General features: G+C 40.5%; 1 protein-coding gene across 2 annotated transcripts in view; it reads right to left on the bottom strand.

Moving 5' to 3' along the window:
* Window positions 1-1,375: 1,375 nt before the first annotated feature.
* NCOA5 (nuclear receptor coactivator 5) overlaps window positions 1,376-13,954 on the bottom strand; it is a 36,113-nt gene continuing 23,534 nt past the window's right edge. For both annotated transcript variants that reach the window (XM_018559047.1, XM_018559046.1), the window contains 6 exons: window positions 12,524-13,039; window positions 6,449-6,549; window positions 5,607-5,733; window positions 5,300-5,499; window positions 2,322-2,636; window positions 1,376-2,222 (listed from right to left, as the gene is read on the bottom strand). In XM_018559047.1, the coding sequence (XP_018414549.1) occupies window positions 1,585-2,222; window positions 2,322-2,636; window positions 5,300-5,499; window positions 5,607-5,733; window positions 6,449-6,549; window positions 12,524-13,039 (1,897 nt within the window). In that variant the 3' untranslated portion in view covers window positions 1,376-1,584. The remainder of the gene's footprint in view (window positions 2,223-2,321; window positions 2,637-5,299; window positions 5,500-5,606; window positions 5,734-6,448; window positions 6,550-12,523; window positions 13,040-13,954) is intronic.

The following is a 13,954-nucleotide window of genomic DNA, read 5'->3' as shown; positions in this document are numbered from 1 at the left end:
TTGACTCGGGTGAATAATTCTGTAACCAACAGATTCCTTTTTTTTTATATTCATAAAAGCTAAATTAGTATTTTTAGAGCCTTTAAAAGAGAACTATGGGTAAGCGGTAAGTGTTTACCCCCATAGTTCTCTTTAGGGTCACAGAAGGACATATACTAGCCTACTCCCGTGACTCAAAGCTCAGTATATCGTGAGCTATTGCCCGCTATATGCCAAGAGCGCCGCAGGCGGGACGGATCCTGACAATACTGTCTGGATCCACCCAGCTGACTGATTGACAGCGGGCTATGCCTATCTAGAGGCAGTGACAGCTGTGCCCGCCCCCTCCCTTCCTCCAGTCAGCACTGGAGGACCGGAGAGGGGAGAACCCATGCGGGGACTCACTGTCACCGCACACTGCAGGGAGACAATCGGGAAGTGAGCGGATTGACAGTATGCTTCTGCTCACTCCCCAATCAATAGAGCCGACCTGTGACAGCTTCTTTGCCACAAGTTGGCTCCAAATATTAGGATGAGTGGAAATCACGCACTTCATAGTTCTTGAAGTGTCAAGGATGATATGCAATGTGGTGTTAAAATCCCTTCAATTCTTTGTGGCGAATTACTGTATGCATGTTCATTAATTTTGAAGCTGCCAACGCACCACAGCACACAGACCAGATCTGACCATAGTGAAATACTGTGGGTTGTGGTGCACTTTAGGGCAGGTTTATTGCCTTAATGCGTTGGTGTCATTCTGAATGAATGGAACTGCAACGCATACACGCTGCATTACCTTGCATCACCACAACACAATGTGAACCATGTTGTAACCTTACCAATGTCCAAGGGGGATGAAGCCTTATGCTATGCACTGTACAGTTGGTGAACATGGACTAGAAGGAGTACACACTGCTCAAAAAAAACAAAAAAAAACTAATTTACTTACTAATCAACGTCTTGACTTGCAGATCAGAGACTTATGGATTTAGCTTTGGAAAATGAAAAAGCTTATGCACAATGACACACGGCCATGAGTAACAGTTCAGTAATTGTGTAAAAATTACTTACAATTTTACACTTTTAAAGGCATCTAGCAAAATGTACAAAAAAAGCAAAATGCATGAGGTACATCTTGTGTTTCTTCATCCCTTTTATGCTTCGATGAGAAATGGATTACCAGTGAACTCGACACCCACGAAAATTGTATGGATACAGGCTTGAACTGCCTGCCTTTAGCAATCATTGCAAGAAAGCTTCTTTTTTTTCAAGAGGAACTTTTACTTTAAAAAAAAAAGGCTGCAACAAAATACATTTCCAAGTAACAACAACAACAACAACATCATCATCATAACAAAGCAGGGAATTATCATTCACAAATGCAAAATTTCTAGTAGAAATGCTTCGGAGCTTGTCTTGGGACCTTGACTGGTAAGGACAATAATTAACATTTTACTCAAAGAACATTTAGTTAATCATTGCATGATATTGTGAAAGGATTAACCGATAATGAAGGAAAGACTTACAACTCTTTCTTACATGTTACAAAATGTAACGCTAAATTATGCCTATGAGAATGGCCAATGTACTTGGAGCACTTCTTCACTAAAAGTGACGGGGATAGGATGCCATAGGCTGTTGCTGTAGCCCACCACGAAGAGCCTGGCCTGCTGCCTGACCCACCAAATGAGAAAGGGAGGGCCCACTTTGGATGAGTGTATCTAGAGCCTTTTGCACACTGGGGTTGTCAAAATTTATACCAGATGATGCTCCTGGTCTCTGACCTGGAACACTGCCAGGTACCAGGACACGATTCGGAAGTTGACCATAAAGCATTTGCATTTGAGATGGGCCAGGTCGAGGTGCTGCATTTCTAATTGCAGCTCCTGCACCCATAGTATTTGGAAGTTGACTTGATATTGGTTGGTTTCTTTGTGGGGCTGGACCAAGAATTCCTGCATCCATTGATGTTGATGACCGTTGCTGAGTATTAGGCATGCTGCCATAGTTCAGGCTTGGGGCAGCAGATACTGCAGAGCTGACAGTATTAGAAGTGGTAGAAACTCCACTGTTGAACAGACTGAGAATTTTTGCCTGCAGCTCTTGTTGAGAGGTGCTTGCGCCCTGAGGTGCTGCCGAAGTAGAGCCTAATTGTTGACTCAGCTGGAGTGTCTGACTGCCAGCATGAGTAGATTGGTTATCATGAGAAGTTGGTGCTGTTCCCGTTTGTCTTGAAAGTTGTGCTGCAAATCAAGAAGATGATGTAAGTTGATAAGTAAATGGTAAATTAATCAGTGGGGGAAAAACAAACACAGCCAAATTAAACAATGCAAGAAACTTACATGTTATGGGGTCACCAGACATGGTCAATATTCTCTCTTTTCGCTGCTGTAAATATAGAACCACTTTGTCTATTTCTTCAGCAGTCACATATCTATTATCTGCCAATAAGCCTAGGAGGGTCATTATTCCAGAAGGGTGACCCCCCCTTCCTCCCTCATCCAGAGAACCACGCTCTTTTAATATAGCTTCTGCAGACAGCTTGGCAGCTTGCCGTGCAATATCTTCACGTTCCTTCTCTCGAGAGTCCACTTTGTACCGTTCGTAGTTTCGTGCCACAAGAAGCATTGCATCAGCAAGTGGCATGTTTCGATGTTCTGTAACAAAATGACATTCCATGCGCATGACAAATACCCACACAATAAAAAAAAACTTTCAGGTACAGAGCTGAAAACATCTCATTTATTCCACAAAAGGACCATTTAACAAAACACATCAAAACTACCATAACCACCCACACCCCTATTCTTCATTGATTAGTTCAGGTCTAGGTAGAAATTTAGTGCCGTACCCCACCCCCCCCTTTTTAACTTCAAATAATTTTTCTATTCTATATCCAAACAAAGCAGAATTCTTTCCAGAATTCAGAAAATGGAGGACTCGCATGGCATACTGGGTCTTATTCTGCAAATCTGGAAAACAAACACCACAAATCCTGACAATGTCTTCATTTGTGATTTGACAGCTGACATCCCTTAGTTTGGTTGGACAAAAGCCCAGTTTTAAAGGGTGCGCACCAATATAACATATTGTGAAAGATCAGAAATGAGTCCCCAAGGTTACATTTTAGTAGTTCATATCATGTATTTATCACTACAATCCCATGAAGATTTGGGTCTTCTGGAAATGTAAAACACCAAATCAGTGCAATCCAAAAAGCACACTCAGTTTTGCAGCATCAGTGCAGAAGACAGCTGACTGGAGCTCATTTTTTTCTTCCCTTGCTTGGAGTGTAGATTAGGCACGTGAACATTGCAATACCTGGTGACAAGTGACATTTTAGAAAGCCTGGGTATCCTCACATTGGCAAGCAAAGTGGTGCACTTGTCCTCGCTTTAAAAGCAACTTTGATGAAAATTGCAATACAATCGGGGGGGGGGAGCAACTTTGAGAAGGTTTTTATGTATATGTAAGCTGGGAGGCTCCTGGGAGATTGCACCACAATGATTCTGCAGCAACTGATAGGTGCTTTCAATGTTCTCTTACTGATGTTTGTTTGTTACTTTTAGTTTACCCAAAGGTTCACTTTAAAATATTCAAGTCAAAAAGATTAAGCTATTTCAAGTGCTGATTTAATTACTTACAATGGATGCTGCAACATTTTAGTTTCTTGCAGAATCAGCTGGTCCCCTGAGCACTGGTCCTCATATCCTGTTTTAGGGTGGCTCCTTTTCCTTGTAGGGTTCTAAGGAGCCACCCTTGTGCGTGTCTCCACAAACAGGAACAGCAACCCACTTCCCCGCCCCCCACTCCTTCCTTTTCTAAGCTAGTAGATGGACGAATGCTGGAGGGAGATGGTCAGCTTTTCGGAAACATAATGACGAAGTGTTTGGGCAAAAATGTAAAGAAATACTTTGTTGTGAAATAAATTTGTTTGACCTGGATTCATTACTGGGAAAAAAAAAGTTTGAGATTTTAATACTACTTGAAAGTGAAAGCAGATCCAGTACCAAGCTGATGACCTCTAGAGTTATAGCCACACATTTTTGTCTGTTTTGGATAGTTAGAAAAAACGTTATGCCATTCATATGGTTTTTATTGCTCTCTGGATCTACACTGGGAAAATGACATCTTACTTCCTGCTGCAGTGACAACAGGATATAAACTCTATAAATACTTTCTCTACGCTAGAATGGAAGGCAGCAAAGGCCACTCCATTAGTTTGCTATTGCTAACAGTGTCCCTGCTTATTTCCTTCACCATCTACCCCAGTGAAAACGCCACCACAAAGACTGAAACAGACGTGACATTTGCCCAATGGGCCCCACACACAGAAGCAGAAACTTGATACAGAATCCAACCCTCACTCACTCTGGACAAACTAGAGGAACTCACTAGCTGCACTCTGAACATTTGTGGATGATAGACATTCATAGTAAAGTGCGGTGTAATCATTTCCAGACTTCTTGTTTTACACTTCAGGCATTAGAAAGTTGATTATGTATCAACACAATCACAAAAATCCTCATAGGCTTAAACATGTTAGTCTAAACACACAAGTTGTTTTCAACATTGTGAAATCTGCATCTCCGATTACTAAACAAATTAAAATTTAAAAAAATAGCTGGTAATCCTGCTATTAAGGTCCTTGTTCAGATAACTTGTAAGGCGACAACACTTTCTGGGAATTTGTGCTACTGTATTATCACCTTGTCACACAAGCCTCCGATTAAGATAAAGTGGCTGTTTCAACATGCAATACTGCAGCATGGTCCACCATTGTCTCAATCAGTAAAAAACTGAGAAATGCCTTGCCGCCATCCAAATGCATACATATAGGCATAAGATGGCTGCAAAAAAGGCTGCAGGAGAGCAGCAGCACTCAGATTCAACAAAGAATGAAAGTTTTGAAATATTTTATTGGAAAAAAAAAAAGCAGCAACTGTTTCTGATACACTGTACTTCAAGAAACTAAAAAAACAACATTGACGATTGTGTAACAGCTACAGAATGACTACCCGGTGTGGTCCTTCCTAACAAAATATGAATTGCAGCCAAAGAAATTTCTTTGTTCGCTCAGTCACTGAGCATATTGCCCATGCGACATCAGCCTCAGTGTTTACATCTAATTTAAACACCAAGTGGACAAATGCCCAATTTAAAAATTGATGATACTGGGCTGTCCTTCGTAGTCACCCCATGATTCCATTTAGGCCCAATATACCATTTTTTATAAACTATTGTCCTGAGAGACGACTACAAAAATATCACCTTTATTCTCCACCAACTGCAAGGAAAACAAAAAACACAAGTAGAATACCTTGAGGTGTTCCATGAAGGAGGTTGACAGTGCAAGAATGATGTGTCTGGTGCTGCTGGGTTATCACAATAGCAAAAGGTGAACCTCCTCTAGAAACATCTTCCAAGGCTTGGGTCAGTGATACTTCCGTGTTTAGAAAGATCAGGTCCACCATCATACCAAGGTCACGCACCTTACGTCCCACAGTTTCTGCATATTCCCTGGAGGAAAGTTTGGAGGCAAAAATTGAAATTGCAGATTACATTAGTCATAGTGTGACACCAGCCTCACCGAAAAGAAAGATGACAAACCAAATCTGCAATCTTACTTTGACTGTTTGTTAACCACCACAACAGAGCAATCCACAGGGCGCTCAGCATCAATCCTCCTTTGGATTTCATCGAAATATTGCCTGTACAACTCTTCACGGCGCCGTTCCTCTCGTTTCAATCGATCTAAATATAAAGCATAGACGAATGTGTAAGAAGTACACAATATGTAAACACTGCTCACGTAGGAACAATTATTTATGAGTTGAACTTTATGCAAACCCAATAACTAAAATCTCTGAAGCTTTAAACATGTCATTTCACTTTCATTAAAAATACCTGGTGATCCTGCCATGAGGATGCGTGTTCAGGCACTTCCTGTCATAGGGTGACAACACTGCACGTCTCCCAATCGTGTACCTTCACTGTCACACAAATTTTCAATGCAGCAGTTTTAACTGACGTGGACCATTATTGCCACCCTTGGGAAACCTGAGAGATGCTATGCAAACATTACGGGTTGCATGCCTCTAGGCAGGAAGTGGCTGCAAAGAAGCTGAAGCAGGCAGGAGAACTGAGGTGCAACAAAAAAACAAACACGACCGTGCTTTAGTAAAATGTCAGTTAGGGTTTACAATTACTTTATTTGCCAAGTCCCCTAAGTTCAAGGCTGACTCTACCACATTGTATGTAGCAAGAGTTGTATTCCGTTACAAATATATAAAGCACATTAATTAGGAAATAAAGAAGAAAAAGTAATCCAGAACCACAGGAGGGTCCCAGGCATTGCGTGAAAGACAAGATATCTTGGAAATGTTTTTCCATATCATGTAGCAAAGTATTAGAGGAAATACAAACCAAATGAAACAATTATCAGTGTAGGAAAAAATAATATACGCACCTTCGGGAAACCTATCGAGGGGATCCCTAAACCGATCATACAAATCATCTTTCTTTCTGTAGAGATCATCAAGGCGAAACTTATCAGCGACATCTCCGACTCTGAAGAAAATAGAAAAAACAAAAACAAAAAAACCACAAAATCTGAGAAAACTTTTCAACGGAAACCTTCAGATGTAGATAACATTTATATCAGTGTTAATTTGACAGCAAAATAGCCTGACTCAAATGCCATTTAGTTTGTCATATTTTAGTCATCTGAATTGTTTTAGTTTTAGACTACTAAATCTAGTGGGTTTACTTCAAGAGTAATGTAAGAATTTCTCTAGAATTTCCAATCTCATGATATATTCCTGGATCTGTTAACCTGTTAATTCTGGTATTAGGGCCCGTTAACACCTGTTGCAGTGCGTTCCGGCCCGATTCTGGCCGGAACACACTGCCTCGCATAGTCACCGGCTAACTTTTTAGTGGGGCAGGAGGGGCCGTGGTGGGCCATTAAAGTGAATGGCGCCGTAGCCACGCCCTCCGGCCGCAATGTGATCGCAAGGCACATAAGGCTGCAAGCCCGTGCGAAGTGTGAAGGGGCGCTGAAGGTTTGATCATGCAACACAGACACAGGTATACGCTCCATAAGACGCAGGCACATTTTCCCCCTCCTTTTGGAGGGGAAAAAAAAAGTGCGTCTTATGGAGCGAAAAATACGGTAGTTGGGACCCTGGTGCCCAACCCACAGAATTTTGATACTCATCATGCAGCTATTGTGCCCTAGCAGCCAACAGTCAGTTGCTCTTGTCTAGGTGCTGATTTCCAGGAAGTGAAGGAAAATAATTTACTAAACTGGTTTATATACTAACAATTCGACTTCCTTCACACCATCTCACATATTTTGTACTTTTTATACTGGACTTTGCTGAGGTACAGTGGCAAATAATGATTTGATCCCCTGCGGATTTTGTAAGTTTGCCCACGTACAAATTAAAAGGTCTATAATTTTATCATAGGTGTATTTTAAAAATGGGACAGATCAACCAAAAATCCAGAAAAAGCACATGATACAAATGTTATGAATTGAGTTGCAGTACAGTGAGTAAAATAAGTATTTGATCCCCAAGCAAAACATGACAGTACTTGGTGGGAAATCCTTGTTGGCAAGCACAGAGGTAAGACATTTCTTGTAGTTTGTTACCAGGTTTGAACACATCTCAGGAGGGATTTCGGTCCACTCTTCTTTACAGATCTTCTCTAAATCCTTAAGGTTTCTTGGCAACTCGAAGTTTCAGCTCCTTCCATACATTTTCTATAGGTTGAAGGTCTGGAGACTGGCTAGGCCACTACATGACCTTATTGTGCTTCTTCTTGAGCCACTGCTGTGTTGCCTTGGCTGTATGTTTTGGGTCATTGTCAAGCTGGAAGACCCATCCACGACCCATCTTCAGTGTTCTGGCTGAGGGAAGGAGGTTCTCATCCAAGATTTTACAATACATGGCCCCCCCTTCCATTGGCCCCTCAATGCAGCAAAGTTGGCCTGTACCTTTAACAGAGAAGCAGCCAGAAAGCATAATGTTCCCTCTTTTTGCTTACTATAGGGATGGTGTTCTTCATGTCATAGTCAGCATTTTTCTTCCTCCAAACACGGCGAGTCGCGTTAATGCCAAAGAGCTAAATTTTGGTCTCATCTGACCGCAGCACTTTCTCCCAATCCTTGTCTAAAGCATTTAGATATTCATTGGCAAACTTCAGACGGGCCTGTACATGTGCCTTCTTGAGGGGGACCTTGCGGGCGCTGCAGGATCTCAATCCATGTCGGTGTATTGTGTTAATGTTTTGTTTGGTGACTGTGGTCCCAACTGCTATGAGATCATCCACAAGCTCATGCCTTGCCCACGGTGGTGGTTTGAATGGAAGAAAGATTCTGTAGACCGGTGTCTTTTATATACATAATGAGTTGTCGTTATGAGCACCTTCTTAAATTGACAGGACTAATCTGTGTACAACATATCTAGTCTGAGGGAGCCAGAATTATTGTTGGTTGGTAGGGGATCAAATACTTATTTTTACTCAATGAACTGCAACTCAATTCATAACATTTGTCTCATGTGTTTTTTTCTGGATTTCTGGTTGATATTCTGTCTCTATCATTTAAAATACACCCATCATAAAATTATAGACCTTTCATTTCTTTGTAAGTGGGCAAACGTAAAACATCTGAAGGGGATCAAAATCATTTTCCTCACTGTATATCAAAATGTGGTGCCAGTACATTTTTAAGGTGGCTGCAAGGGGGCAGGTACAGGCATTGTAAAAGCAAACTCTAGCAGTCTATTGTACAGTGCGTTACATTACATACATATCATTCACAGCCATTTGATGGAGTCGAGGGGCCGCTTTGAGGCCCTCTATATGAAGTTATGTGATGCAAGACCTTGAAATTTAATGGAACTATTACAAATGTGTCATGTTTACAGCCCACTCAAGGCCCGGGGGGTCCATATAGTTTAGAGCTGGCAGAGCTAGAATGTTTAGATACTGTGGTAGACAACCATTATTAAACATCTCAGAAGATCACTAGAAATGTCAACTCGCCCTTCTTAGGGTTACCATGGTAAAGGCACATAAAGAGGAACAGATATATATTGCCATTATGTAGAATGCCAATACAGTACCATATTTTGTTAAAACACACACAACCCTATCTACCCGTTTCCCTTTGCATATATGTTCTGTGCTTCACAATGGAATAACTGCACCGTAATTTTTAGCACACTTTACCATCTGCCACCGTATTTCAAAGCAGATAGAATAGCAGCTGTCTAAAAACAAGATGCCTTTTGATTATCTGTATGCATTTCAAGATTTAAAAATACATTTTGGCAAGAGTGTACCTCTACAATTTGGAATGCTTTATGAGGAGTACTTCCAGTTGTAGCAATTGGTCCAATCATTGTCAAAGACATCTCAATTATATGCCCTAAGACACAGGAGTAGAAGGAGCCACCGCAAACATTTCTTGCCACAGAACTTCTCAAACATAGCAATCTGAACGATAAGTTCACATCTTTGCATTCGATTTATCTGTGTTTTTGACACTTCTCATGCGTATTGCTTGGCCAATAAAAAGTCAAAATGCTTGCTAAAGATTGCTAGGGTAATGGTGGCTTGCTGTCATGCGCTTAGTTTTTCTGGTGCTCTCTACTGTACACCAAAGTGTTCCATCATAAAAAGTAGCTAGTTAAATGCTGTCATGTCACTGGAGATAATTCCACAACATCCAAGCATGTGGGTAGAACACACACGCGTGTAATATTTGTTGGTACCCTGACAACTTATTGAAACAATGTGTTTCATTTCTCCTGAACAGTGATGAAATAAAAACAAAATTGTCTAATTTATACCTGCACACCCTTGGAATGTTAGAGTAAAGAAAAGGAAGCGTAAAAAGGAGAAAAAATGATTGTTTCTTCTATAAAAGATATTCTAAAACGACCTATACAGATCTGTAGGTACCTGTAGAAAAGATTCTAAATAACTGGATCATAGTGATTTCAAACTAAAAGGTTTTCTGTAATTAGTATCACAAATGTCTTCAATTTTATAATCCATAAGTAGTCATTCCACTGCTTAGTACAATTGTCTTCACTAAAACTAACATGGACAAGAGAAAGCAAAGGAGAGTTGTCAGAGAACAGAAAAAAAAACGATAGACCAGCATGTCAAAAAGGCTATAAGACCATCTTCAACCAGCTTGATGCTCTTGAGGCTACAGTTGCAAATATTAAAAGTATTTTTAAAATCTCAAACTTTTTTTCAATAACGAATCCAGATCAAACAAATTTACATCGCCCAGCAAAGGATTGCTTTACATTGGTGCCTTAACACCTACAATCATGTTTCTGAATAACTGCTTCCAAGTCCCTCAGCTTAGCTTTCCTGATAAAAGGAAACAGGAGACTCCAGCAACTGTTCATCTGCTAGCTTGAGGAGAGGGAGCCTGGAGGGGGACGTAGTTTGATTTGCTGTTTGTGGAAATGCACAAGCACACAAGGGTGAATGCATAGCACTCTGCTTGTGAAAGGAGTCAGTAAGTCAGGGCCAGAGCTCAGGGCACCAACCGATTCTGCAGAAAACAAACTTTTTAAACTTTAAAGGAGCAGCATCCATTGTAAGTGATTTTATTTGAATTTGAAATAGCTTAAAATCCTTCTGACTTTAATATCACAAAGTTTAAAGTCCTTGGGAGTTTAGCCAACCTCCATGGATGTAGCTGCAAGATGAAAATCAACTGCAGGTTGAACAGAATAATGTGCATTGTAGACAAAGAGCCAAGGAAAATTTCCAAAGGGAAACACGTTCATCTCCAAGGTACATCAGTGACTGATCACACCATCCATAATTGAATAAAGACTCCACATATTTTAAAAAATCCCATATTTTTCTGTTTTTTTTCCAAGTCAATGTGCTTTGCTGCACATTGGACACGCTACAGTACTTCACGGAGAATGTCCTTTGGACAATTGAGACAAAGCTGCAATTTTGGCAATCCACATCAGCTCTATGTTAACAGATTTAAAAAAAATAAATAAATAACTGTGCCTACTGTGAAACATAGGAGGTGGCTGGGGTTATGTTTTAGGGCAGCTTTGCTGCACATGGCACAGGGTGCCTTCAACCTGTGCAGGGCGCAATGAAACCCAAGACTATCAAGTAATTCTAGAGCAAATCATACTGCCCAGTGTCAGAAAGCTGTATCACTCGCAGGTCATGGGTTCTACAACAGGACAATGATCCCAAAAGCAGCCACAAATGGCTAGGAATAAAATATTGGATTACTCTGAAGTGACCTTCTATGAGTCCTGATCAGAATCCCATTAAACATGTATGGAAAGAGCTGAACCATGCCATCTGGAGAAGCTCCATTTAAACCTGAGACAGCTGGGAGCAGTTTGCTTAAGAATGAGCGAAAATACCTGCCGGCAGTTGCAGAAGTCTCGCCGAGTGCTACAGAAATTGCTTGTTTGCAGCAATTGCCTCTAAAAAGGTTGTACAAGAAAATATTAGGTTGAGTCCCATCTTTTCTGTCCAAGCTATATTAGTTTTATTTGTATACTTAGGTGTTAAGTTTTATTTAAAACATTCAGATCAAAAATCGAAAGCAAAGCCTGATTTTAATAATTATGGAACAATGATGGATGTCAATTACTTTTGTCAGGTTCAAATTATTTGAAAGAAAATTGTGTGTTCTATTGAGTGGTCATGGAAGCGTACCACCAAATTTGTCCATGTCGGTATATGCACACATCCATATTCTAAAATGTAAGTTTTAGAGAGATGCTCATCTCTTGATTGCTATAATCTCTCTATGCAAAAACATGAACCAATATAGTATTTGAAAAATAACTAAAAAGTTTATTTTCTCATGCAATGGCTGAAATTGGAAGTTAAAAAAATAATGCCTCCCTAAGACTCCTGGTTCGATCTCTGGTAGCTGCATTGCTGAGGCTTTCCATAACTCCTACATTTGTATAAGCGGCAGAGCACATGACTGCAAAGAACAAGTCTGCCTTCTCATTGGATTGACAGTTGCATTTAGCAAAAAAAGCTGGCCAATAGCAGGAGAGGGGGAGGATTAGGCAAAGAATGGCAGCAGTTCTTGCAGAGAATGTCCTTAAATTCCTTCCTTATAATTAAACTATTTTCCTCAGAAAGCAGGGCTACCTTCAATACCTGCCACTAATCAATACGGTTTCTCAAAAGGGTGAAGAATTTGGAGAAACTAACAATCTAGGACAAAATAGTTGATTTGGTAAAATTCTCCAATTCAGCTCACTTTCCAGTTCAGCTATGTTGTCCTAGATTGTTCACTTCTCCTGCCTTCTCCAAACTCTTCACCCTTTTGTGAATAACCCTGTATTTGTTGTTGTAGTTTATATTTTTTCTTTTTTTTCAGTTTCAACTCAAAATGCTGTAAGCAACCAAAGTGTATAAATCTCAGGAAAACAAAAAACTGCATTTATACAAATGACATGCAAGTCAGACATTTTTTGGGTTTTAAATCTTTAAAACAAAAAGTTCAAACCTGTATAACGGATCCCTTGGGTCTCGCGCCTCCCTGTATCTTTCAAACAATGGGTCTCTCGCATCCCTTGCATCACGGGTATCACGCACCTGAAGATCTCTAGCATCCCTTACGTCTCGAGGGTCCCTGTATTCCCTGGAATCTCGAGGATCTCTGGTGTCTCGATCTCTGATTTCTCTATCTCGAAGTTCTCGCATGTCTCTATCACGAGGACCTCTTATGTCTTCAGCATCTCGAGGGTCTCTGATATCCCTGTCTCTAGCATCCCTCAGATCTCTTGCATCGCGAGCATCACGGAAATCCCTTTCACGGCCATCTCTCAAATCTCGATTGTCACGATCTCTGGAATCTCTCAGGTCTCTGGGATCTCGAATGTCTCTTGGTTCACGTCCATCTCGAACTGCTCTTAAATCTCGTTCACGTGGTTCTCTACTAACACGCCTTGGGCTAGAGCGCAGTGGGGAGCGGGAACGGTCATGTCTTGGCTCCTGGCCTTCTCCATATCCATACAAATCTCTGAAGCACCAAAAACAAAATGTTAGTTTATGTTCCAAAAGTAACGGCTTCCTGACCTTTTTATAATGGGAGAGCTCTGTCAGTCAATTAAAAGGATCGAAGATTCATACTCACTTTGCAGTGTCAAACAATCAAGTCAAAGTGGGGTAAAGGGACAAGAGCCACAATCATATGCACAACGTTTTAATACTGCTGTTTATATGCAATTTTCACGAAGCGAAATAAAAATTTAGATACACAATTACCGATTTAAATATTACGCCAGTTTCGGTTTGTTTTTTTTACAGTTAGGTTAAGTTTTAAGCGAGATCCGACTCATTTTTGTGTTTAGATTCCAAACAGTAGTTAATATAAAGAGAAAAGTCAGGATGAAGTTTAAAATGTTAAGTTGAAACATAACATATTAAGACTGAAAATGCTTTTAGTTGTCTTTCAAGCAGGTGACCGCGATTCTGGGTTTACTGCAGTCAAACATTCAAATATCCTTCAGGTTACACGAGTGCTTTACAAGTGCCACACGAACATTAAAACGCCACCGAGGTCAGTCGTAAAATGGTTGACGCAATGTGTTCTTGAGAAGACTAGATACGCATGCACAAACACGTTAAACATGTATATATTAAGTAGCCATCTAACTTGCCACAAACTTCGTAACAAAAAGATACATGCTCAAACTGACAGGACTTTGTAGGTTTCCATCAGATAAAACATTAGTGCTACTCACTGTTCTGCAGATGGCTCGTAGGGGAGTGGAGCGATTTCTATTAAATGGACTTCAATCCAAAATTAAAGCATTTTTTTTCTTGAAATGGGATAGTATTTAGGGCAGTTTAATGTATTTCAATTATAATTCTGTGTATTAGTGTATTGTTATTTCTCTCTTGCTGTTGGATTCCTCCATCCCCCCCCTTTCCC

Source organism: Nanorana parkeri, unplaced genomic scaffold, assembly GCF_000935625.1.
Source record: "Nanorana parkeri isolate BGI_ZX_2015 unplaced genomic scaffold, ASM93562v1 scaffold377, whole genome shotgun sequence".
Taxonomy (NCBI): domain Eukaryota; kingdom Metazoa; phylum Chordata; class Amphibia; order Anura; family Dicroglossidae; genus Nanorana; species Nanorana parkeri.
This window is presented reverse-complemented; position numbering and strand designations above follow the sequence as displayed.